The sequence below is a fragment of the Blastomyces gilchristii genome, assembly GCF_000003855.2.
Source record: "Blastomyces gilchristii SLH14081 genomic scaffold supercont1.4, whole genome shotgun sequence".
NCBI lineage: Eukaryota > Fungi > Ascomycota > Eurotiomycetes > Onygenales > Ajellomycetaceae > Blastomyces > Blastomyces gilchristii.
In genome coordinates, this window is record NW_003101679.1 from 4,528,023 (window position 1) to 4,551,743 (window position 23,721).

At 47.1% G+C, this 23,721-nt stretch overlaps 7 protein-coding genes across 9 annotated transcripts; 4 read left to right on the top strand and 3 right to left on the bottom strand.

The window, feature by feature from the left end:
• The first annotated feature begins 25 nt into the window (after positions 1-25).
• On the top strand, positions 26-6,308 carry BDBG_16755 (uncharacterized protein). The gene is made up of 8 exons (XM_002626937.2): positions 26-890; positions 1,672-2,068; positions 2,803-2,925; positions 2,979-3,094; positions 3,152-3,342; positions 3,406-3,554; positions 3,604-5,434; positions 5,494-6,308. Exons 2-8 carry the CDS (start codon positions 1,676-1,678, stop codon positions 5,694-5,696), a joined length of 3,006 nt encoding a protein of 1,001 aa, XP_002626983.2. The 5' UTR covers positions 26-890; positions 1,672-1,675; the 3' UTR covers positions 5,697-6,308.
• BDBG_03161 (THUMP domain-containing protein) lies at positions 6,119-8,499 on the bottom strand. Its single transcript, XM_031721133.1, has 7 exons — positions 8,263-8,499; positions 8,000-8,150; positions 7,731-7,877; positions 7,438-7,639; positions 7,127-7,341; positions 6,788-6,928; positions 6,119-6,646 (listed from the first exon to the last, which is right to left on the bottom strand). The coding sequence occupies exons 2-7, from the start codon at positions 8,060-8,062 to the stop codon at positions 6,371-6,373; spliced, it is 1,044 nt and encodes a 347-aa protein (XP_031577566.1). The 5' UTR covers positions 8,063-8,150; positions 8,263-8,499; the 3' UTR covers positions 6,119-6,370.
• BDBG_03162 (pyruvate decarboxylase) lies at positions 8,043-14,253 on the top strand. Of its 3 annotated transcripts, XM_031721135.1 has the most exons (8): positions 8,320-8,336; positions 8,434-8,489; positions 8,603-9,015; positions 9,081-9,161; positions 9,261-10,491; positions 10,627-10,837; positions 11,016-12,296; positions 12,352-13,954. In XM_031721135.1, the coding sequence occupies exons 3-7, from the start codon at positions 8,907-8,909 to the stop codon at positions 11,106-11,108; spliced, it is 1,725 nt and encodes a 574-aa protein (XP_031577568.1). In that variant the 5' UTR covers positions 8,320-8,336; positions 8,434-8,489; positions 8,603-8,906; the 3' UTR covers positions 11,109-12,296; positions 12,352-13,954. The 3 variants fall into 3 exon arrangements, with proteins under 3 accessions (XP_031577567.1, XP_031577568.1, XP_002626985.1); XM_031721134.1 differs by having other exon boundaries at positions 8,043-8,336; positions 11,016-14,253; XM_002626939.2 differs by lacking the exons at positions 8,320-8,336; positions 8,434-8,489 and having other exon boundaries at positions 8,562-9,015; positions 11,016-13,954.
• BDBG_03163 (C6 transcription factor) lies at positions 10,596-17,265 on the bottom strand. The gene is made up of 5 exons (XM_031721136.1): positions 15,855-17,265; positions 15,002-15,758; positions 14,290-14,895; positions 13,831-14,215; positions 10,596-13,750 (listed from the first exon to the last, which is right to left on the bottom strand). Exons 1-5 carry the CDS (start codon positions 16,144-16,146, stop codon positions 12,485-12,487), a joined length of 3,306 nt encoding a protein of 1,101 aa, XP_031577569.1. The 5' UTR covers positions 16,147-17,265; the 3' UTR covers positions 10,596-12,484.
• Positions 17,089-17,346, top strand: BDBG_03165 (uncharacterized protein; the record flags this gene model as incomplete). The annotated part of the gene is made up of 1 exon (XM_031721137.1): positions 17,089-17,346. One exon carries the CDS (start codon positions 17,089-17,091, stop codon positions 17,344-17,346), a length of 258 nt encoding a protein of 85 aa, XP_031577570.1.
• Positions 17,347-17,929: 583 nt separating this feature from the next.
• BDBG_03166 (uncharacterized protein) lies at positions 17,930-22,984 on the bottom strand (the record flags this gene model as incomplete). The annotated part of the gene is made up of 5 exons (XM_031721138.1): positions 19,144-22,984; positions 18,581-18,837; positions 18,375-18,440; positions 18,240-18,352; positions 17,930-18,183 (listed from the first exon to the last, which is right to left on the bottom strand). The coding sequence occupies exons 2-5, from the start codon at positions 18,763-18,765 to the stop codon at positions 17,930-17,932; spliced, it is 618 nt and encodes a 205-aa protein (XP_031577571.1). The 5' UTR covers positions 18,766-18,837; positions 19,144-22,984.
• BDBG_03167 (cation diffusion facilitator 1) lies at positions 20,376-22,618 on the top strand. Its single transcript, XM_031721139.1, has 5 exons — positions 20,376-20,539; positions 21,341-21,355; positions 21,463-21,725; positions 21,982-22,491; positions 22,592-22,618. The coding sequence occupies exons 1-4, from the start codon at positions 20,512-20,514 to the stop codon at positions 22,117-22,119; spliced, it is 444 nt and encodes a 147-aa protein (XP_031577572.1). The 5' UTR covers positions 20,376-20,511; the 3' UTR covers positions 22,120-22,491; positions 22,592-22,618.
• Positions 22,985-23,721: the final 737 nt, after the last annotated feature.

Genomic DNA, 23,721 nt, shown 5'->3' on the forward strand with positions numbered 1-23,721 from the left:
CGTAACTATAACCTTATTTCAACAACTGCATCCCCATTTTCTTACTACCGGGCAGGGGAGATAGAAGGGGGATGTGTTATGGAAATCTACCTGTCTATCAATATGGATGGGCCAGGAGATCTTTTTACTCAGGGTATTTCGCAGGCTGATGTTAATAATACTGGGTGTATTCGACGGCGTCGGGAGAAGCGGGAAACTGGTGTTTCGAGCTTCTCTTCTCTTCTTCGCACTGCCTGTCTCCCTGAGATTTTTCGTCCTTTCAGTCGAGCTGAATAAAACTGTTCGACAAGTCATACCCATTTTGAGGGGTAATTAATGGGTTGTGGACGGGGAGGGGATACCATGACCTTGTTGTGAAATTCTCTCTGGAGGTGCCGCTAGCCCTTCGTACACACATTCATTGCCTCTTGCCTGGGAGAATGGCATACCGCCCATGTATCGGAGAATTGTTGGGATGGAGACCATATGGAGCAGCGGCTGGGGCTCTGATGGCAACTGATAGTAGGATGGCGGGAAGACAAAGCCTTCCCAATCGGGACGTGTTGTGTTGTGTTGTGTTGTGTTGTTGTTGCTCAGCGCCAGGAGACAACAACCATCTTATATCGATTCTTCTCCTCTCTTCTCTTGTCCCTTTTCCTTCTTCTTCATCATCATCATCTATCATCATCGTCATCATCTTACCCTTCTCCTTTTCCTCCTCCTTCTTCTTCATCATCATCTATCATCTATCTTCGGCATCTAGCTGGCCTTCCATATCTGCATTGCTATAGTCAGCAGCACCTTGAAAATATCTCAACTTCCCTTCAGTGCTTGCTTTTTCTCACTCCCATCATCGGACTGATCTTTCCTGTACTCTTAAGAGCCTTTGGACTGCCACATACACTGGTAAGGTGAGCTATTTCTACCTTTCCTCTCTTTTCTCTTTCTCAATCCTTTCTCTTACCGCTGTTGATACCCGTGCTTGCCCACATCGCTCTCACATACTCTCTATCGCGTGCATAAAGACCTCGCGATACATTATCCACTTCAATCATCAGCTCCAGCTTCATTTTCTCCTTACTTTCCCGTCATACCCCCGGTTATTCTGCCCTCATTACACGCGTAGTCACATTTAGCAGTATCTCCCAGTTGAGATATCATTCTCTTCTCATCTTTTCCCTCACTTTCTTGTTGTGGAACACCCCTCATAGCACGGACGGATAGAGAACAAAACAAAACGCGTCCTGCGGCTATCATTCTTTGCATTGCCTGTGCAGGCTGCGGCTACCTGTCTGTTAGTTGCTCCAAGCTGGTTTTGCTGCCATCCACCGTTAATCTGTTCTCATCCAGCTCACTATCCGCGTCTTTTGTTTTCGTTGTTGCGGTTGTTGCTACTTCTCCTTCTTTGTGTTGCCTGCTTGTTCCCTTTCTCCACAAACTCTTTAACACTCCAATCCCAAGCTTTCTGCCATATTATACACGTCTTGTTATTTTGCCGGCCATCGAGCCCAGCAGCGTCATCCTCGGATAGTTAGCATTTTCCCTTGGTGTATACTGCATTCCATACTATCGTGCGTTGATTCCTCCCCGGCAAACTGTTACCTAGCACACACTATACTCTCCCTCATCCATCTCCCTCTGATTCAACCCACGGCCACCTCAAATTTAAGTCATTCCATTGATAGACTATAGAATCATGTCTGGTGCGGGCAAGCGTCGTCGCCAACGCGACAGGCGAAATGGTACCACCCAAGAAGACAATGGGAATAGTCCCCCCCAGAGCCATACGCAACTCGACGGGACATCAGGTCCAGGAAGCACTAGCCAACGTGCTGGCATGCACTCCCCTCCCGGCTTACCACGCACTGGGATGAATTCACCTCCTGGCTCACCACGCGCTGGGTCACCGTCAGCCCGTGGTAGAAGCCCGGCCCCAGGCACCCCAACCTTTGGTAGCATCGCTCAGAGGATGGAGACTGGGAACCCCCCTCTGCGAGACCCTGCTCGTGATCCGGAAAGGATTCCGAAATTGACAGATATGTGTCGAAATGTTGATTTACCAGCGGATGCTTATCAGCTAAACCCAGAAGTAAGCATAATTCCCTGTCTTATTACTGTTACCATATTGCCTTGAAGTCTGCAATGTCTGCTTTCCATGTATGATTCACCTTGTGGGGCAACTGTAACTAGTTGTTCCGCTTTTCATTGCTGGCTGGCTATGGGGAGAAGCCAAATATCTTCTCAAAGGCTGGAATGACGGGTAGCCTGTCTACCTTGTTACAGTTTCCAGCGTCGGGAGGTGTGACAACAACAATCCATAGAGTATGCAAAGCGGAGTGAAAGCTTTATCATGTAACTTCTCGGATATGGGGACGTACATTGCATTCACAAAGACAGTCTTGAACCCTTCTTTCTCCAGCGCCGGACACAGCCCCAGCTTCACACCAAGAAAATTCTCTGGGATGAATTTCAGTCAAGCTGCCTGATTTGGGTGGACCATTACCATACGGGGGGAATTCACACCCATCCTTCTGCTAAAGATAAAAGGGCCTTTCCATTCCGCTTATATTGTCTTCTTCCCTTCTGCCTCTTCTCCCATGTGCTTCCTACCTCTCGTCGTTTTCGTTCCCATAATTCTATTATTACCCTGAAATATTGCTATTTCTTTTATTGTTCTACATCCTATCCCCTTTCCATTTGTATTCCAGGATCATATATTTTTCTACAATGAGCGGCTCCGGAGGGTCCAAAGCGCCTTCGCAAAAGACAGATGACGCGAGCTTATTTCGTCATATACATGTCACTGACCAGTCCGCTGAACAGTTCTTCGCTCGAAAGGACCTTGCCAAGCGCGCGGGTTATAACGCTACTGGCAAAGAGATTGCCGTAGCTGTAAATTCGTACGCCATCACCCAGTTCCCCACCAAGCCCGTGTATCAGTACGATGTAAGTTACGCTTTTACTCCGAAGCCCCGATTTTATTACTCATTCTCCTCTAGGTACACATCGGTAATGGCTCCGAAAAACGCGCCGTAGTACAGAAGGTGTGGCAGTCGAAAACAAGAATGGCCAAAACTGGAAAAAAGTTTATCTTCGATGGGAATAAATTGGCGTGGTAAGCTCACAGTTCACTTACTAAAGGTTAGCTTTCGTTCGGCTAACAGCTCCTCAGGTCGCTTGACCGACTGCCTAATGACGTTAACGTCATGGTTGACCTAGACGCCGAGCAGGGCAGATCTGGATCAAAAGACCCAAATATATTTCGCTTGGTGGTTCGCCACACGAAGAAGGTTAACCTCGCAGTAATTGAGGAGTATCTTCGCGGCAATGGAAGCATCTCCAAGGAAGTATTGGAAGGGCTGAGTATGTGATCCTCTTCACTTTTACTCTAGCTTTTGATTTTCATCTAACTTAATCTTTCCCAAGGCTTCCTCGACCATGTGTTGAGAGAGACCCCCAGCGAAAAATTCATTCCGATTAAGCGCTCCTTCTTTAGTGAAAAAAACCCAAAGGCGTCCGTTGGAGGCGGGGTATTTGCATACAAAGGCATCTACCAGGCCATTCGTGCGGTCAACGTACGTTGCCCCCAAACATTCAATTGATATCATGTTGACATCTTTCTAGCCTGGTCGGTTGGCCCTAAACGTCGATGTTTCCAATTCCTGTTTTTGGGCTCTTATCTCTCTCCTGAGTGCGGCGATCGAGGCCCTGGAACTTCGCGATGTCCAGCAACTTATGAGCTGGACCAAGCCGGTTGACGATGGCCATGGCGGTCGTGCTCCATCCGCCAAATTCCATCAGCTAAGCCGCTTTCACAAATTAACTGTGAAGGCCTCGTATAAGGGTTGTCCTTGCCCGGAGAGGGAATGGACGATCAAAGGATTCCTTCCGGTCAATGCGAAGGAATACACGATCGATATGCCTGACAGGGCGACTGGTCAAGTTCGCACTATCAGTATCTATGACTACTTCCGCTCTAGGTACAATGTTGTTCTCAGCTACTGGGAACTTCCTCTCGTGAAAATGACCAAAAAGGGAGTGGTGTATCCCATGGAATTTCTGGCAATCCATCGTCCGCAGAGATTTCCTTTTAAGCTTAATGAGCTCCAGACAGCATCAATGATCAAATTTGCTGTCACACGTCCAAGCGAACGCCGCAAAGCAGTTGAAGAGTCGAAATTGAATCTTGCCCACGCCACAGACCCTGTGCTTAATGCCTTCGGCTTAAAGATTTCTGAGTCCATGACGACCACAAAGGCCCGCCTACTCCCTAACCCAGAGATCATTTTTGGAGGTAATCAACGTGTGAATCCAGGTACTGCAGGCCGATGGGATCTTCGTGGGAAGAAGTTTTACTCCAAAAACTCAAAGCCACTGACTTCTTGGGGCGTCGGTGTGTTCAGGAGTCGCCATGTCAACCAGGCAGATGTGGAAAGGTTTGTTGATGCATTTGTGCGTGCATACCAAGGCCACGGTGGAGTTGTTGCCAGCACTCGACCATTTATTGGTGAGGTAGAAGCAGATCCTGCAAAAGCAGCATACAACCTGTTTCATTCTACTGGAAACAAGTTTAATCAGCGGCCCCAGCTGCTTATTTTCATAGTGATGGATAAAAATGCATTCCATTACACCAGGATCAAGAAATCTTGTGACTGTCGCTTCGGTGTTGTTTCCCAGGTTTTGCAGGCTTCCCAAGTTGCAAAGTGCAACGGCCAATACATTTCAAATGTTTTAATGAAAGTCAATGCGAAGCTCGGAGGGACCACTGCGAGGATTGCCTCAAAAATTACCAAAGGCCTAGCTCCTTTCAGCATGATTATCGGAGCCGATATCTCTCATTCCGCCCCGGGAAGCTTTGCCCCATCGATGGCCGCTATGACTGTATCTATGGATCAATTTGGTGGTCGGTATACCGGAGCTTGTGAAACAAATGGTGATCGTGTGGAGATGATAAGCCAAGCTAATATCAAATCCATGCTTACCCCACTCATCCGCGAATGGTCTGCAACAGTGGGCCAAGGTAGAATCCCTCAGAATATCTACTACTTCCGCGATGGAGTGTCAGAGGGCGAGTTCCAGCAAGTTTTGCAACAGGAGATACCCTTTGTTAGAGCTTTGCTAAATGAATTCAATAAGGGTGTCGAATGGGGCGGAAGGATCACTGTGGTAGTCGCCTCAAAACGCCATCATATTCGCGCCTTTCCTCAACCAGGGGACCGCAATGCAGCGGATAAGAATGGAAATGTATTGCCAGGCACTTTGGTTGAGAGGGACGTTACTAGTGCCCATGGATGGGATTTCTTTTTGTGGTCGCATATCGCTTTGCAAGGCACATCCCGCCCCGTCCATTATCATGTGCTGGTTGATGAAATGAACCACGCGCCCAAAGACTTGCAGAACATGATTTATGAGCATTGTTACCAATACATGCGATCGACCACTTCAGTGTCACTTTGTAAGTTATTATTTCCCCCTTCTGATTGCGTGCATAAACTAAAAGATAAATTCCCCAAGTTCCCGCCGTGTATTATGCCCATTTGGTCTCCAACCGGGCTCGTGCGCATGAAAATATTCCCGCGAGCTCCGGTCCCCGCTCTGGGCCTCAGGTCAAACAGGGCCAAGCCCCAACTTCAGCGGAGCCCCCGAAGTCTGAAGGAAGGCAGCTGCTTCCGATCGGTGAGGGTGATCGCTTAGCGTTGAAGATGTGGTATATCTGAACAGCGGTTGTCGCTGTGTTTCACGATGGAGATGGATTTGTAACGGGGATCGTTGAATTTTAGGACCGGGGGGGAGAGAACCTTGATTTTGCCTTGACTGGGGAAAGAGTCCTTACAGTGCGAACAAGCAGAGGTAGGGGAGGCACGAAGGCAGGGCTGGTTGTGTCTTTGTCAGAAAAATTAAAACAGAAACAAGGAATCATCGGGCCTAGCGACGTTGCTTCTGCCAGAATCTGAATGGTTGTTTTAGATAATTACGACTCTGGTATCCCTATTGTGGGTAGATATTTTCCATTATCGGTAGCAGAAATTTAAATCGGTTGCTCCCCGTCTTTTTTGATCTTTTCATGTTACTTTTAGGGAGTAGTTCTACTGGAACCTTTCTTGCACATCGCCAGCTACTGAAAACGTTTTGAAAAAAAGAAAAAAAAAGGTCGAGTGAATCATATTCTGCTTTACAGGATGTTAAACGATTTCTATGTAATTTTCTTCTGCCGGCTCCATGAGTATGAACTTCGCTCCAACTCCCCACTCGCTCGTTCCCGGACTACAACACAACACACACACACGCACACATATACAGTATAAATCGATGTGGCGCCAACAGCCGGGGGGAAGAGGGGGGAAGAGGAGGGAAGAAGAGGAGAAAGGAGGGCAATCCACGTGGTTTATATTCAAGTTGTTTTCTCTCCTGCCTCACTTCCACCTTCTACCGCTGCTGGGATAACTGGAGTCGGGGGCGTTGAGTCAATGTCAGCGGTAGCGTCAGCGGCAGTGTCAGCACCGGCTGGCGTATTGCTTTCATCTGCTGAAGCGGCGGACACGGATGCGGGTGCGGGTGCGGGTGAAGGCTTGGGTCCCGGTTTGGGGGTCGGATCGTATATTTCGGAGAGATTGTATCTCTTCAGCTCGTCGTAGTCGGGACCGACGACGCTCATGCCGCATATGTTCTGTTTTTTTTTGGGTTGGGGTGGTGAGGTTAGGGTTATGGGAAGGTAGCGGTGGGGAGGGGAGGGGAGGTGGAAATGAAAAGGGGTTAAGTAGTAGTAAGTATGAGAAGAGAAACGCTGCAAAGAGAGTTATTTATTTACCTGGACGATATCCACCAGGATCAGCAGGTCGTAGTTTTTCAAATCGACTGAGTGGCCGGGTCCGACGGCTTTGGCTACGAGGGGGATTAAGGTGTCGCGGGTCCATTCTGTGTTGTTTCTTATTGAGGTGCGGATCGCGTACTAAGCAATGAGAGGTAAGCGTTGGAATATTCGTTGAGGTATATATAATATATCTTTTCAGGGGTTCGGGAATTTTAGTTAGGGGGTTCACGGGTCTGACTTCGGGTAGATGAAGATAGAAGAAGGGTGACGGCGGGGTTAGGGGACGCGGGAAACCGAAGGTCTTAAGGGAGTACCCGGTAGATTGATTGCCCTCACCTTTTTCGACGGCCCGCCGGAGTGGAAATGTGGTTTAAGAACCTCACGCGATAATTGCTCAATGCCACCACCAAGGACTTTTTGCGTGAGTGTTATGGGCGTTATCCGCTGGATCCATCGGCTGCGCTTTTTGGATGGGTTTTCCCGCGCCTCTGTGCAGAGGCGATGGGCGATTTGGACTGGGTCGAGGGTTTTATCGATTTTTATGAAGGAAACTGTGTGCGTTTGGATGGGAGGGGTTTTTTTTTAAGTGTTAGGTTGTTATTTTGGGATGGGACGGGTTGGGGCCAATTATGTGGGAGGTGACGTACGGCAGGGTATGTCTAGTTTCACCGCCTGGAAAGGATTGGTGTTTTTTTTGTCCTTGTTTGGTTTCAAGTCATCTACTTCCTTGCGGATTTGAGCCTCGATATCGTCTTCCTCCTTTTCTTCTTCTTGTTGTTTACTATCTATATCCGAGGTAGATGTTCCATCCTTTGGTGTTCCAGCTAGAAGCTTTTGGCTTTCTAGATCCTATTTCATAACGGAGGATGAGACTTTTTTTCTCAAGGTGGAGGTTTTGGAGAAGCAGAGCAAGTATTAAAGGGGCCCAAGTAAGACTGACTTGATAGAGTATGTCTATCATCTCGGAGACGCATTTTGCTTCCTTTCCCCTGTTCGACGTGACAAACATGCCCGCGTCACCTCTCTCGATGACACGCCTATAACTCCATTGGCGCGTATTGCTCTTGTTGAACCAAAGGTTTGATTTCTAGTTATGTTTCAATGTTAGATAATCCAATATAGGATCCCGTTGAGCCTTTTGAGGTGAGACATTGCGCTAGAGCCGAAAAAGTAGGACTATGTAATAATATAAAAAAAGTGCATCCGCACCTTGGTTTTCTTTGATGGCTTATCTCCCCAACCATCATGAGATCTTTTTGCTGGGCCCGGCATGAGGGATGATAAATGGCAGGGCAAAACCCACCACGAGTTCTCCCCTGTTTGTCGACGGCCTCGACCTCTTCAGCGGCTGAAACAATTCCTGGTGTAGAGGTTAGCGGAGACAAACAAGAATCCAGCCACCATTGGGATAATATTAAGAAGATACCAATTCCAGCCATAGTCAAGACTTATTTCTTGAAAGATATACATACAAGGCAGTCAGTTTGTCTTGAGTGGCCCGAGGATTAAAGGGCGGGTTTCCAAGCGGGTTGGTCAATAGTTACTGGTAAGGATAATTTTACTGCCCAGATCCTAGCATAAATACTAGAACAGAGCTATGGTGAACGCAGGGTTCCTCCTGTCAACTAAAGTTGTTAATTCAGAATTCTCCTACGCCATCCCTACCGTACCCTGACGGACGTCTTGATTACCAAAAAGGGTTAGTTCCCACGTGATATCCACGGCCGACTTAACCCGGTGGCTTTTCTTTGTCTCCTCCAAGCTAGATACACTTATTAGTAGTAACTAACTATAAGTTACTTATCTACGTAGTACGTAAACTGACAACAGGAACTCGGCGGCTGTGTTGACATCATACATTGCTCATCACTGTTCCCCATCTCAAACTTTGCCAGGAAAACATGTGCTGTCTCAATGGCAACGGTGCCGGCTGTAAGGACCTAGAGCGTAGAAATAGCGAGACTCTGCCAACTACTTAAAGCTGGTTCTGGCTTCCAGCCAGCACATATCATTTTAACCTCGTTATATATCTCCTCTCTCTTATCATTTTCCGTGTAATTGGTCTAGCTTCCCATCAACAAGTCCATTCCATTTTTGAATACCAATCACAGCTATAATGGCAGCCGATATTCCGAGAAACGAGCTTAAATCTCCCGTTGACGTTGCCCAGTATCTGTTTACGCGGCTCCGTCAGGTCGGAATTCGATCTGTCCATGGCCTTCCAGGTAGGGTACCTCTCCTTCTCAATCAATCGAAATTGGATCATGCTAATAATAGATTATTCTTCTAGGTGACTACAACCTAGTGGCATTGGATTATTTGCCCAATTGTGGCCTCGAATGGGTTGGCAATTGCAATGAACTAAACGCTGGTATGCATATACAAACATAGCATCCACCCGTAAATTGGACTCGCTGTAGTTAATCCCATTCAAAGTTATAATTACTAAAGCTCAACTCCCTAATTCTAGGATATGCTGCGGATGGATACGCACGCGTGAATGGAATGGGAGCACTCGTCACAACCTTCGGCGTCGGAGAGCTCTCCGCCCTAAATGCCATCGCCGGGTCTTTTTCCGAGTACGTCCCCGTCGTGCATATCGTCGGCCAACCCAGTACAGCTTCCCAGCGCGATGGCATGCTGCTCCATCATACCTTGGGCAACGGAGACTTCAATGTCTTTGTTAACATGAGTGCCAACATTTCATGCTACGTTGCCAAGTTGAACGACCCACATGAAGCTGCGGCTCTTATTGACAGCGCCATACGGGAATGTTGGATCCGGAGTCGACCAGTATACATCACTTTGCCTACTGATATGGTGAAGAAGAAGGTGGAAGGGGAACGACTGAAAGTCCCGATTGACCTCAAGCGCCCAGACAACGAAGAGGAAAAGGAGGAATACGTCGTGGACGTCGTTTTGAAGTATCTCCATGCTGCAAAATCTCCGGTCATCCTGATAGACGCTTGTGCTATCCGGCACCGTGTCCTCAACGAGGTGCATGACCTCGTCACAAGATCTGGTTTGCCGACTTTCGTCACCCCAATGGGAAAGAGTGCTATTGACGAAACGCTTCCGAACTACGGCGGTGTCTATGCCGGTGATGGCTCAAGTGCAGGGGTCAAAGAACTTGTCGAGTCGTCCGATCTGATCCTTAACATTGGCGCCATTAAGTCAGACTTCAACACGACTGGATTTACTTACCGTATCGGTCGTATGAATTCAATTGACTTTCATAGCACCTACGTTGCCGTTCGCTACTCTGAATATCCAAACATCCACATGAAGGGTGTTCTTCGCAAAGTGGCCGACCGCATGGGGGAGCTAAACACAACCCCGGGCCGCATAATCACGAACCAGCCACCGAAACACGAACTTCGTGAAACCTCATCTGCTATAACCCATGCATGGTTCTGGCCTACGGTTGGCCGATGGCTTAGGGAGAAGGACGTTATCATAACCGAAACAGGTACAGCCAACTTTGGCATATGGGAAACAAGGTTTCCCAAGGGTGTGATTGCCCTAAGCCAGGTTCTGTGGGGCAGTATTGGCTATGCACTTGGTGCCTGTCAAGGCGCTGCTCTTGCAACGAAAGAGAAGAACCAAGGCCAACGAACGATTCTGTTTATCGGGGATGGAAGCTTCCAGCTAACAGCGCAAGAATTGAGCACCATTATCCGACATAACCTAACCCCTATCATGTGAGTTAACAACCCCCTGATTCCTGACACTGGTAAAAAAACTCCTCGATATTACATACATCTATAATATAATATATATATATATATGTATATCTGGTGTCACTGAAATATCCACGTCATCGCTAACAACCCTAGCTTCGTAATTTGTAACGACGGCTACACTATCGAACGATGCATTCACGGCTGGGATGCGGTATACAACGACATCCAGCCCTGGAAATTCAGCGATCTCGTCCCAGCATTCGGAGCCAAGCCGAATACATTCAAAACACACTCTATCAAGACGGAGAAGGAATTGACCGCCTTGTTTGCGGACGAGAGTTTTTCTTCTTCTAAGGTTTTGCAGGTGAGTTTTCTCCTATCTTTTATCTTCTCAGGATCATGATTTCGCCTTTACCGCATGTTTATATATATATCTATATATCTATATATATATATATATATGTATATACCTTTGGCTTTTCATTACCCCAAGATAGGAAGAAGACAATAACTAACTGCTCTCTGTTTGAAAATATCACCAGCTTGTCGAGCTACATATCCCCAAAGAGGACGCACCGGCAGCGCTGAGATTGACCGCTGAAGCAGCGGCAAACGCCAGCACCAGACACAAGTAAGAAAGGAGAGGTTGCAGGTATTAACTAATTTGCTGCTGTCACCGATCTTCTTCTTCCTGGAAATACGGAGAATTCGCATCTTATTATTTAAAAGTTTTTCAAAATTTCCTTGCGTCTAGGAGTAATAATAATTCAAAACACAAATTGTCAAAACAATCATCATCCATTTTACAGCTGCCAACCAATTCATTCTCACAGGAAGGTCATTACTTGTAAATAAGTAGTAACTTGTACGGAGTAACCTGGACAGAAACCATCCGACCACGTTGGCCCAGACGGGCCTTTTTGGAGTATGTACATGTACATGTACATGTACATGTATGTGTGTACTGGAGAAGAGAGCTGCAGGACAAGCCTCTGTTGCTCTGAAATAGTGCTTGGCAGAAATGCGGATTTGCTGGCGTTTATTGTTGGTTGTAATAATCGCGCGGTCTACACAGTGTGCAACCCCTCACGAGGTGCGGAGGTTGAGTTTGGTGCGGAGGTTGAGTGAATTGGGGTAATTGGAGATAGCGGAAGATTATTTATTAGTTTATCGTCAGGTTCAATAATTGATGGAGGGGGGTTGGGTTTGGATTTAAAAAAATAATAGAATATACTATATTCAGTTTAATTAATATTATACGGCTTGGTATGTTAACTATGCTATGTGTACAGAACTCTTCTTCTAGATTATTCTAGCAAAGCAGAGAGAAGAAAAAGGAGAAAATACGGACGAAGATGAAGTAATATGAAACAAATCGAACTCGAAATCAAGAAACATATATTCTATCAATGAAGAGCGCAAAAATAGAAGGTGGAAAAAAAAAAGAAAAAAAAGAACGGAGTGGAGAAATCTCGGAGAATTTCCTTGGAGGAATTTGCTCCCACAATTGTCATGACATCATTCATTATATCATGATAATGAAATTGGAATTAGTAGAAGTCATCATAAATGCAAATGATGTATAAGAGGGAGAAAGAAATGGCAATAATAATAGAATAGAATAGAATAATAAACTGTAAATAACACAATGCTAAAAACTTTCAGGAATCAATTCTTTCTGAAAAATCAGCTTCGTTGGGAACAATGAACAACAAACAAAGACCAAAGGTACAAACCTGTAGGAAGTGATTATTTTGAGGGTGTTTGTTTTTCTTAAGAAATCCCATGTCCTAGTTGATATTACCGCCAATCCTGAAATTGAAGTAGGTTTTTCACCTTGAGAATCTGGGGGGTGGATGAATTAACTTCTGCACCAAGTTCATGCACAGTGGTTAGTTTTGTCCAATCAGTTGCCACAAAAAATAATTAACCATGTGACTCCCAAGATTGGTATGTTGTTTTGCCTTTCTCTTTCCAATTCATTTTCATTTTCATTCTTTTATTAATATTTTCATAACCCGGTGTCCGTCCACTGACTCCACTCAATATTTCCATCTGACCCGGCGGCACCCACGCCGCCATCAGCATCATTCCCGGCGCCCGCAGATAGATTTCCGAGCAGATCGTCCAAGTTAACACCCATATTCATTCCCATGCCCATTCCGAGGCCGCCAAAGCCAGTAACGCCCATCCCCATGCCAAATCCGGGGGTCCCTGACATGGAGTGGTCGCGGACAGATTGGTTATCAGGCTGATGCTGCTGGGATAATTGGTGTTGCTGTTGATGCTGCTGTTGAGATAGATGCTGCGATTCCAGGTCCTGCCAGAGGAAGGACTCATCGGACATTGAGATGAGGTCCGGACTTTGCAAGAGTCCCCCTGGAGACGTAGAGCCCGATGCGGACGTCATTTGGTTCCCGAGGGTGGAAAGTTGTGGAAATTGTTTTAAATGGCGTGGTAATGAGGAGGCTGTGCCACCGGAAGTATCCTGAGTGTTATTGGTGTTGGTAAACGACTGGAACGAGTGGAACGGGTCGAGCCTCGGAGTAGAGGCAGATGTTGGATCTGTAGAAGAATTTGTCAAAGATGAAGACGACCTTAATCCATACTGTGCGCCTGGGATGTTGGACTCCTTTTTGAAATGGTCGTTTTCAAGCGTCGACATGGGCTGAGTTGGATAGGCGAAGGGGTCGTCGGATGGGAACATCATTGGCATTAGATCTGGTATATAGGCCATGCTATCCAAGGGAGGTGAAAATGAGGTGTCCTGTTTCAAAGATGATGATGACAGCGAATGTGCCTGCTGCTGCTGCTGCTGCTGTTGCTGATGGCTCGGTAGTTGGTGAAAGGACAAAAATGTCTGCTGCGAGGAAGAGATGGGCGACGGTGATGGTGTCAAAGAACTTCGCATCATATCTTCGTCATTGGCAGACGATGACTTCGGAGTAGACTCAGGCAGACCAAACGGCGACTGCTCATTCGCTCTCCATGAGCGCAGGGGCTGAATATGGTGGCTATCGTCAACACTTGTACCTAGTGTCTGATTCCTTGCTGGTCCCAGTTGTTTCGAAGCTTGCAGATGAACAGGGAACGTTTTTGCTCTTTGGGGAGGTTGCACGATCAGAGTATCAGGGGTAGCCGTAGTAACGTTGGGTGGTGTCATTGTGCCCCTGGGTTTCGATGCCGGTGGTGGAGTAGGTTGAGCACGTTTCCTATTCAAGGGCACTGGAGTATTCCGTCGATTTTGCAATTTTTCGGGCAGGTGTTTGAAAATAGACTGAGAGAAGCTGATATCAGTAAAGGCAGTCCACGAAAGGAATCGGACTTTAGCCGAAACGGGGGCAAGGGGGAACAAACATTTAAGCTTTGAGCACACCGATCCGCAGCCATACTATTCTTAGCCAGCCCTGCAAGTGCATTCTTGCCTTCGAGAGCATCTTTTAAGATGCCGTCTTTGACAGTAGCCGACTCAGGATTTTCAAGGATGAAGAAGAGCAGTGACAACACGGCAAAATACGTAGTATACATCGTAAACCAGTAAGAGCCATTGAGGAGCTTCTTCTCTTTCATTCCAGCGGTAATGTGGACGACATTACGCGCCACACTCACACATGCAGCAGCACATGCAAAAGATCGTTTGTCAATTTTCCGGTCCTGCGCGTTGCCAGTAACATAATGAAGGAACGGGCGATACATAACCATCTGCACGTGAGCGTAGCCAATCCGAAGTAATTGCCTCATTCTTTTTGGCCAAGCTGTCAGTGTGAGAACACATTTTAGGAGTTCGATTTTATTTATGATGACAGGAGAACACACCTCTCGATATGAGGGGGAGCATCCCCTCCCGGTCTGAATGAATCGGGAAGATCCTCATGCCAAGCCTGCAAATCACGTTCAAGTTCGCGAATTTTTGAGTGGCTCACCATGTATGTATGGTTTGCACCTTGGTTTGCGACCTTCACAGGGTAGATATACTTGACAACTTTCATGACAATGCGACCGAGACGGATATGTGCGTTCACGCCAGCCATCAAAGTGATATGGTTTGGCGGTATTGGTAAAATTTTCTCCGCGGTGATGAACTCATCATCGATAGCTTGCGGGTATTCTTGATCGATATCGTCTTCACTTAGCATTGACGGTAGGCCAAGGATCGTACTTACGTGCACATCCATTTTTCGCACGACCCAAAATACCCTCTTTCGAGTTTCTAGCTCTATAGGATTAAAATTGGCTGAAACGGATCGATGAAGGCCAAGGCGGAGTGAGGCACGTAACGCGATACCTATATAGGAGTAGCAGGTGCTGATGTTCGCTGATGACTGAAGGAACAGGATCATGAAGCAGACAGTCTGTAGAGACGTAAGGTCACGGCACTCCGTAATGTCAAGAAGCTGTCGTCCTGCTTTGAAATATTGGAACCTGTTTTTCGTAGCAAGGAAAGCTGTCAGTAAACAAACGTACGAATCAAGCGTGGATGCAGTCCCCCGTAAGGAGAAAATATCCCGGAAAAGAACAGTAGTAGTACCCTTGATCTGTTGCGCTCTCGTAACCCGACTTATCTAGTGTAGAATCACCAACCCCTCTAAAAAGACAGCCCACAGCAAGGACCAGATATAACAAGGGCAAAAAACTGTTCTCCTCATTCGAGAAATTCTCAGGCGGGGTGTCATAAATTCGATCCAACATAACATAGAAGCTAGGTATATGTAGCAATCGCATGATGCAGCAGCCATCTTCGAGGGCATTCATACAGAGTTTGCGGGCAACCTCCTTTTCGGGCAAATCATGAAGCGGAGACAGATGGGAGTCAATTGGGGATTCCGATGACGATTTTGTTCCTTCAAGAATGTGGGAAATATTTTGGAATTTGGTCTTTGGCCGGTCTTCAGGTCGAGGGTCCGGTAGATTACCAAATTGTTTCCGTAGGTGGCGCATAAAAATTAACCCCGACGATTGGCCATGGTAATCCCAATGTCCTTGATCGTCAACATCAAGCAAACCCGTATTATCGACCATCGACTCCAAAAGCGATTCCTCTCCCTTCTCCTGCCCTGCTAGTTGTTGCCCCTCTGGATCACCCCTGTCAGAAATTTTGAGGCGGTCTCTGATTCGCGCAACCAATTCTTCCGGTCCAACGGTATCGAAGCGAGGGTCATTGATGTCAAGGTCCGGGATCACTGCGCGAAGAATCGCCTCCGCCTTTTGTACACGGTTTTCGAGCGCTTCGATATACTGTGGGGCAGGATTTCGTCGCCGGTTCGAAGGCTGATCATAGGTACAATCTACACGAGAGAGAAAGAAAGGCTCAAGAAATCAGCTGTTAACGCCTTTAAGAGGGAGAGAGAATGATAAAATCTAGTGTAATCAAGCTACCATACCATAACTGTAGACGGTACAATGAGTACACGGCTGCTTGCCGTCGCATTTGATCTTTTTCCGTCTACACTCGTCGCAAGCTCTCGTCACCCGTCGTCGCTTTTGTAATGGTGGCGCCTTGGGTGGCATTGCGTCTGAATCCGGACTTTTTGCATCCGGCGGGGTATCTGTATCCGTTTGATTGTTCGAGTTGCGCCATTCTTGCGATTCATGGGCTTCATGCGGATGGCTCTGGGGATTGGTCTCCTTCCCAGAGCCAGCGTGCGCAACGGCAGCACTATCTTTAGAGCTCATGATGGAAACCCTGACTCTGTTTTCACAGTCACATCGGAACTAGCGAATATCGTCTTAGGAAGTGTGCGGTCGGGCGGAGATGGTCGTCGTCGTCGCTGCTGCTAGTCGTGGTGTCGAGCTGGGACATATCCAAGTCGAACAACAGTTGCCAGTCGATGGCTGTGTACAATTCGCGCTGTAGAAGCAACGGGATACAAGGTAAGGTAGCCAAAGAACGGGGGAGAAAAAAGAAAAAAAGAAAAAAGAAAAAAAGAAAAAAGCAGATCAATGTGGTGGGGGGGAGGAGGTGGGTGAGGAGGAGGAGGAGGAGAGCGAGGACGATGCGAGGAGGACGTGGGGGGAAGCGCTGGCTGGCTTGGGCAACGACCGAGTCACGCAGGATCCACCGGCCGACCGCACCGGCCGCGGAACTGACAAACCGATCACCAGGGGGGGGGGGAGGGCGCGTGTGTCCTCGGAGATCAGAGCAGCAGCAGGACGGACGGCGGAGATGGCGGAAAAGCGGGCGATCTGGATAGAGCAGAGAGAGAGAGAGATGAGGAAAAACAGCCAACAAAGGAGGAAGAAAAGTAGCCGCAACTCTAATAATTCTAACTAGTCTAGAAAACGCAAGGAAGCGAAGGCGAGTTTGACATCAAGAACCTGGCGAGAAGCACCGCAGAAAATAAATAAATAAATAAATAAATACGAACGAATGAATAAATGATGCCGAAATGAACGGCGGCGCTGGGGCTTGGTTACAGCCTACAATGGCAGGGCAGGGCAATTATGGTACCCCGGCGGCAGGTACTAGGAAGCGCTGCCTTGGCGGGGCGGAGTACCCCTTGCCGAAGTACCCCCCCCTCCCCTGGGGAAAGGAAAGCTGTCCAATTGCTGTTGATTTCAAGGATGTTTTTGTTTAGGAATCAATCAATCAAGATCCAATAACAACAGCATGGAAAAATGGACTCCAGCCATCTTGGTCGGGGCTCTGGTGACGGTGACGGTGACGGTGACGGTGACGGTGAATGGTCCAGTCAGCTGCCCAGCTGCCACCACACAACACACAACAAAGGCTTCTTCGCCGCCGCATATACCCCAGGTTTACGGAGTAACAAGAGCTACAGAGTTACAGATCCCAGCAGCTGCTGGCCAGTGCTGCGACAAATCAGGATGCACAAGAATGTCGTTCCGTGGCCAGCCAGTCGGGAAGTTACGTAACTTTCCTGCTAGCCATGTTGCATGTAACGATGTATGTACAGGTACAAGGAGCAACCCGGTTCTCATCCATTCAGATTGACTTTTGTGAAAAGTTTAACAAAAGTTGGCTTCTCCCAATGGCCTTTTGTTGGCTTGATAACTGCCGAATAATGGCCTGGCAAAAGGTCATTGTTTTTGACGTTTTCTTTTTATTTATTTTTAACTTTGTGTCCTTCCCATCCATGCTATTTCGGACTTGGTCGTTTCCCATCAAGGCCCAGAGCTCTCACAGCGGATGGGAAAAAAAAAAAAAAAAAAAAAAAAAAAAAAAAAAAAAAGGAAAATCTCACCCCCCAAGAAAATGAACACGAAAGCTTCTGCGTCTTGGACATGCTAAACCCTTCCGGCCACAAGAAATCCTCCACCAGAAGATCCACAGTTGCGGCATGGATGAGAAGCCCGGAGGATCTATCAAAACGGGTCCTAGTTTTAGCAGGCATATATAGGGCGTGTCTGTACGCAGAAATATCGCACGGAGCTAACAAAAACCTTCCATAGCATTGAAACACTCCAACTATGATTAACGCGAACGCGCTTGCAGGAATCATAGCTTGTGCAGGCAATAAGTCCAATAATGGCCTCCTGCCCAATCGGAGCAGCTGTACCGCCCAAGGCAATCGTCAAAATCCCATGGACGGAGAGATTTCTTTGGATACGGTACTTGGGTAATCCAGGAACCTAAGCCCAAGCCTTCGGACGCCTGGTGGAAGAGGATGATGGCAATGAGGAGGACGAGGAAACCATCCGGTTCGATTGAAACGGTCATGCCAACGAATACCGAATGCAACAGGATACCGCCTTCGAGAATGGTGATGTTGAGAGATACATCTTTTTGTAGACGGCGGGGTCAACACCAGGCCCTAGGTCGCTGGCTTGGGAGGTGTTGTTTTCTATCTTCTTCCGCTCGGGTTCCTGCATAACGTGGCTGTGAAGCATTGCGTGGGTCCACTCGCGCTCGCGGATATAACTGTTTGTAAAAGGCGACAAACCAGACTGGCATTTCCGATTGGGAATTTACGTATGATCGGTCAAAGTCTCTGGGAGAAGCAAATTCCCTGTGGGAGAAGAGAAAAATGATATGATATCACAGATTAGCATTCTCCGAACTGGGGATTAGAAGTGTGTTGGAACACACTGTGACTTATAGAACGTTTTACTGTCCATCCCAATCATTGTCTAGGGTTTTGTTCATGACCTTGTTTTCCTTGGGCTACGAAATCTTTTCATGATTACTATTACCACCCAACCACACCCATGGCCAACATGGACGAGATCCTGGCCCGTTGCGCCACCGTTGCCGTGACCACCTATTTTTGTGTTCATCCATAACTCAACACAAAACAGAGCAAGCAGGGCTGCCAGTATACTAACACCAGGCATAGCAGGATACTGCTCTGTGAACAAAGGCGGCAGGCATGGGTCGGTTAAAGATGCGAATGCCGTTGGTAGTAACTGGATCATGTTAGCATCCCAACATCCGCACACATCAAAACCATCATCACTCCGACAGCGAATAATTTACATGAACACAAACAGGATCAGGACACCAGTTCCAAAATGTTTGCAAAAGAAGAATGCATTTGGTGGGATCTTCATGGATGGGATCTTCTTGGCAGCCACAGGGAAACCACATGCTGAGCGAAAAGTAAGTAAGTTTTATCTGTTTTATTTCTCCAACGAGTAACCGTGAAATAAGGATCTTTACAGAGCGTGCTTACAATGGGCACAAGAACCAGGACATTGTTAGAGAGCCGGTACCTTACACAGTCAATGCGTTTGGTAGAGTGGGGATGCACGTACAGAGGGCACCGACATGAAGCGGCAGATCATATTCCTCCGCTGCTTTGCCAGAGCCGCACTTTGGGCGTTCAGTTGCTTCCATCTTGTCGTCCCTAATGGCGTACCCGGGCGAAAGACACCGCGAAAAAAAGAAGGATCGTTAAAATACAACAAATGAAAGATATAATAAAAGCAAGAAGGATGGATATGACTGCCCTACAGCCAGTGGGAAACAAAGGGTAAACAAAAGTACTAATAGCATTGACCAGCAATGCCCAGGCAAAGAGAGTGAGGCAGATATCAAACCATCTTGAAAGGAAATGAAATTAGAGATGTTGCGATGCTTGACAACAAATATCGATATGCGCTGAAGTACATAGATAAACATTAGGATTGGTGGATCAACTCGGTCAAGGTGGAAGCTGAGGAGTCCCGGTTGGATGACTCCGGATCCACGACGAGGTGTTACGAATGAAAGAGGGCGGGATACTTGGATCCATCATTGGGACATAAAACGGCTAAAATGCAAAAAAGTACCTAGCAATGGGCAAGACAGGGCCAGTATTTGCAATCCTGAAGCGGTTTATCAACTGGACGTGGGCGCTCAAATCACAAGATCTGGGTAGGAGAGAGCCTTGGGATATAAACTCGATTTATGAAATGCGCATCGCATTCAGCTAAATCGTTCTCGGAGGCTGAGTATACAAGAAGGAACAAGAAAAATAAAAAATAAAATGAAAAATGAAAAATGAGGAGAAGAATGGGGAAAAAACAGTTTCAGCCAGAAAAGCCAAAACCTGAAAAGGAGGCGACGGGGTTCGAGAAAAAGGAGCACACTCCACACTGTTCAAGATAGTCCACGGCTCGACTTGCCTCGAAAATCGACATATAAGGCCATCACTACCATACACTACCATACGTACTCGCAGTTAGCCAGTAAGTGAAACGATACATTGGCAAAGAAGATGCTCTGAAGATGAGCGATATCCTAGGGTTCTCAGGTCATTCTGTTGGCCAGAACAACGCTGTCACGGCAGAGCGGCATGACTGTTAGACAAACGACTGCCCATCCTGTCAAGGAGGTTAGAGAGTGAAGGGCCTTGTTAAAACTCCGCTAGTGGGTGCGATTTGTATGCAAGAGCGCGTTTTATATCTGACCCTAGGAAAGGGGGTATGTATGCTGTGCCGAGGGAGCAAGTTATAATGCCAAGGCGTTAGCAGCCCCAACCCCTTTTTAGCCGCCCAATGCAACATATCTGACGATCTGATTGGTCGTAAGCGGATAAATCTCATCGCCTGCTGTGTGCCCGTCATTGTCATGTTATCTCCCCCTGACTTCGGAACAAGATGCACACTGCCCTCACGGAGCCGGACGGTTTGGCGTCCACGACTCTATATCTCGATGTTTCTGCTGGTCAACAGCGCGACGGATCTTAGTATCTGTGGCGATACGTAATGTTTCTCAAATTGAAATTTATATTGTATTGGCACTCTTGTCATTGCTATTGAGACATCTACCTTTCAACTTGCATCCCACTGGCGCGTTCTCCTCAAGAGTTTTGCCGTTTCTATATGGCAGATCCAACGAACAGCTCTGTAGAGCAGACTCCAGTACAGGAGATGCATGCTACTTCTTCTCATCCTACCTCAATAGCTTAGACTCCAAGGTCTCCAAGAATAACACCCGATAGTGAGGAAGTGATCGACGAATGCGTCCCACAAACCAGCTTTTTTGCCTTCTTCGAGAGGGATATCGCAAGCCAACAACAACCTCAATGATTCTCTCTCCCTCCATCAACCGAAAAGAACAGAGCTTACCCGCGATTCCATCAAGACGGACTATCCCTCCGGGAACCATAGAAAAGTACATAAATTCCACGCCCGCCAGAATAGTCTCATCGACCAGTTCCTCCAGAGCGGCGATGAGGAGCGATTGGCTCGACTCGACTTTGAAAAGAACGGCGGCAAGTGTAAAATGGGCCGTAAACGGGAGCTTTAGTGTCAATCTATGCCTCTTCGTCATCCAAACGTTCGCTGCTATATTACACGGACTCGCTGGCCCTCTTCGCAGTCGCGACAGATGCATTCATGGATCTAGTTTCGTCCGTGGTCATCATGCTCATCACTTCGCCGATGGCCGCCCTTACCTAAACCTCACAAATATCCCGTGGGACAGCGCAGGGCCGAAACGGTGGGCATTATTCTCTTCTGCGCCCTGACGACCAATCGTCGCGGTGCAGCTTATTATCGAATCGATCCGAAACTAAAAGCTAACCCCACTGATCTTTGTTGGGGTAGCAGCTATCTTTACGAAATTCTGTCTGTTCCGCCACAGTCTCTGGATCCGCCGCTACCCAGCGGCTCACATCTTCTTCATCGACCACAGCAATGATCTTGCCGTTAACATATTCGGTCTCATCATGTCAATTTTGGGCGATAGATTCGCATGGTATCTGGATCCCATCGGGGGCCATCTGCATTGCGCTCCCCATCCTCTTCTCCTGGGTCGCAACCGCGTTCGACAACGTCTGGCTGCTGGTTGGCAAGACTGCGCCACGCGAGTTCGTAGATAAATGTATTTACGTTGGCTCAACGCATGACTGGAGGATTCAAGAAGTGGACACTGTAAAAGAGATCAGAGAAAAAACCCGTAATCTCTCCTATCCCATCCATCCGCGGCGCTCGTTCGCCCCGCTAAAACACCGACTACATAGTGCCGAGCCTACCATACCGGGGAAAAGTTCTGCGTAGAGATGGACGTTGCTGCGGACGAAGACACCTCTGAAAGTTTCGCATAATGTGAACCAGTCGTTACAGCGCAAGCTGGGAGGGTTGGCCTCCGTCGAACGCGCATTCGACCATGCGGACCATGAGGACACTCACAATCCCATGAGGAGCACAAACCGCTATATACTACCGCTCGGCCGCAGAGGCGAACCCTTCGAGCGTGGCTAGGCTAGGGTGGATGCTTAATAAAGAAGAATAAACAATAATGATAATGATAGTTAATGAGGAAGCAGGACTCTTTAACACCACCACAGGGAAGGTAGTGGAAGTGGGGGCTCGTTATTGGATCGTGGGACCTCGGGACGGGTGATCGACACCGGGGAGAAGATGGCCTGACTCCCGGGGAGGGGTGGGTTTTGGGCACGAAAAAAATTCCAAATCCCGAGAAAAAGGCGCATCGTGGGGCCATCCATAGATCTGAGCTAGCAGGGATACGATACAGAGGAGACAAGTAGCCAATTATCGACCGGGAAGTGGAGACCACAGATCCTCTCTTCCCCGTCATGTCGCGTCTCTTTTCCTAGTACGGAGTACAGTACGGTACGTAGTATGCCTGCCCGGATCACCTGATTTGCGGATGTGTGAGAGAGGTTGAACATGGTTGGTTGTTGTTGTTATGATCTAACTAACTAGCAGCTAGTGGAAGCTAAATATATGTGTGTGGGTCACGTGGGTTAGGGCTTGTGTAGTAGCTCCAACACCCCCCCATGCTACGCAGGCCAGTTAACCACGCAGTCAAAAGCACCCAAATCATTCAAATCTGCAATAAAAATTAATTACAAAAAGTAGAGTCTAGTTTCCTCATAAGGACTAGCTCCATACATGAAAAAAACATAAAAAACATGCAAGAAGAACGCACAAATCCATTCTTTCAGTATTGGTATTACCCCCAGTCATTCTAACGCCGCGGGATCTCATTCTCATTATTTTTGTGGTTTTGATTGTCATAGGCATAGGCATAGGTCATCGGCATAGGTCATCATATGGGCAATCGGTGGCCCGGCATCATATAGGCACTGGGGCCTGGCATCGTTATCGGTATTTCCATCGTTTTGGCGTCGATATTGGCGGTCATCATGAGCATCATTAGAAGACTTGCTCAGTATTGTAGCATACAGGTGTAGCATCTTGATGTTTAATATTCAGTGATGTGTCACTGAATATAATGATGGAACATGTGTTACAATCGGCGACACATGACACGGGTGGAATGGTGGATCCACGGTGTAATCACCGTAAATTATCTTGGAGGATAACGTTGTTGTGTTGTGTGTGTAATCTATCTACGCGAGTTATTACACTAAATGGATGTAGGATAGTTGAAGGTCGTATTGATAGATCTATCTACAAGAACATAATATAGTGGTGGGTCACGTGATCTAGTGGGATTGCTAACCGCAACAGCTGTAACGGCCAACAACCCCTCAAGATAACAAGAATCACATACAAAAACACCCAAACCACCAAGATAGTCTGTCAAAACCAAATACAAATGTAAAATTAAATATTCTCAACTTTTACACCTGTAAGATCTAGCAAAATCATGAATTATACAAATATTACAGTATTTAGAAATTTAGTAAGTTCATTTACTATTATCTAAGTAGTGAGAATATATTCTAAATTAATAATCTTCTGATTCAACTGTCAATGTGAAAAATGAAAACATGTGTTAATGTGCTTACTTCAGACTATAATAGCTGTTATCTTTGTAAGATCTATAATATTCTTATTATTAATGAGAATCTGTATTAAAGATGTAATAATAAA

Excerpts from the sequence above, each read along its gene's own strand:
- BDBG_16755 (XM_002626937.2), top strand. The coding sequence starts at position 1,676 with ATGTCTGGTGCGGGCAAGCGTCGTCGCCAACGCGACAGGCGAAATGGT. Across the intron at positions 3,343-3,405 it reads GGAAGTATTGGAAGGGCTGA|GCTTCCTCGACCATGTGTTG; the intron begins GTATGTGATCCT and ends ATCTTTCCCAAG. Across the intron at positions 5,435-5,493 it reads GACCACTTCAGTGTCACTTT|TTCCCGCCGTGTATTATGCC; the intron begins GTAAGTTATTAT and ends AAATTCCCCAAG.
- BDBG_03161 (XM_031721133.1), bottom strand. The coding sequence starts at position 8,062 with ATGCCGGGCCCAGCAAAAAGATCTCATGATGGTTGGGGAGATAAGCCA. Across the intron at positions 7,640-7,730 it reads TGATAGACATACTCTATCAA|GATCTAGAAAGCCAAAAGCT; the intron begins GTCAGTCTTACT and ends GTTATGAAATAG. Across the intron at positions 6,647-6,787 it reads TCCTGGTGGATATCGTCCAG|AACATATGCGGCATGAGCGT; the intron begins GTAAATAAATAA and ends AAAAAAAAACAG.
- BDBG_03162 (XM_031721134.1), top strand. The coding sequence starts at position 8,907 with ATGGCAGCCGATATTCCGAGAAACGAGCTTAAATCTCCCGTTGACGTT. Across the intron at positions 9,162-9,260 it reads TTGCAATGAACTAAACGCTG|GATATGCTGCGGATGGATAC; the intron begins GTATGCATATAC and ends CCCTAATTCTAG. Across the intron at positions 10,838-11,015 it reads CTTCTTCTAAGGTTTTGCAG|CTTGTCGAGCTACATATCCC; the intron begins GTGAGTTTTCTC and ends AAATATCACCAG.
- BDBG_03163 (XM_031721136.1), bottom strand. The coding sequence starts at position 16,146 with ATGAGCTCTAAAGATAGTGCTGCCGTTGCGCACGCTGGCTCTGGGAAG. Across the intron at positions 15,759-15,854 it reads TTGTACCGTCTACAGTTATG|ATTGTACCTATGATCAGCCT; the intron begins GTATGGTAGCTT and ends TCTCTCGTGTAG. Across the intron at positions 14,896-15,001 it reads GAGAGCGCAACAGATCAAGG|GTTCCAATATTTCAAAGCAG; the intron begins GTACTACTACTG and ends TACGAAAAACAG.
- BDBG_03167 (XM_031721139.1), top strand. The coding sequence starts at position 20,512 with ATGCACACTGCCCTCACGGAGCCGGACG. Across the intron at positions 21,726-21,981 it reads GGCAAGACTGCGCCACGCGA|CGCAAGCTGGGAGGGTTGGC; the intron begins GTTCGTAGATAA and ends CAGTCGTTACAG.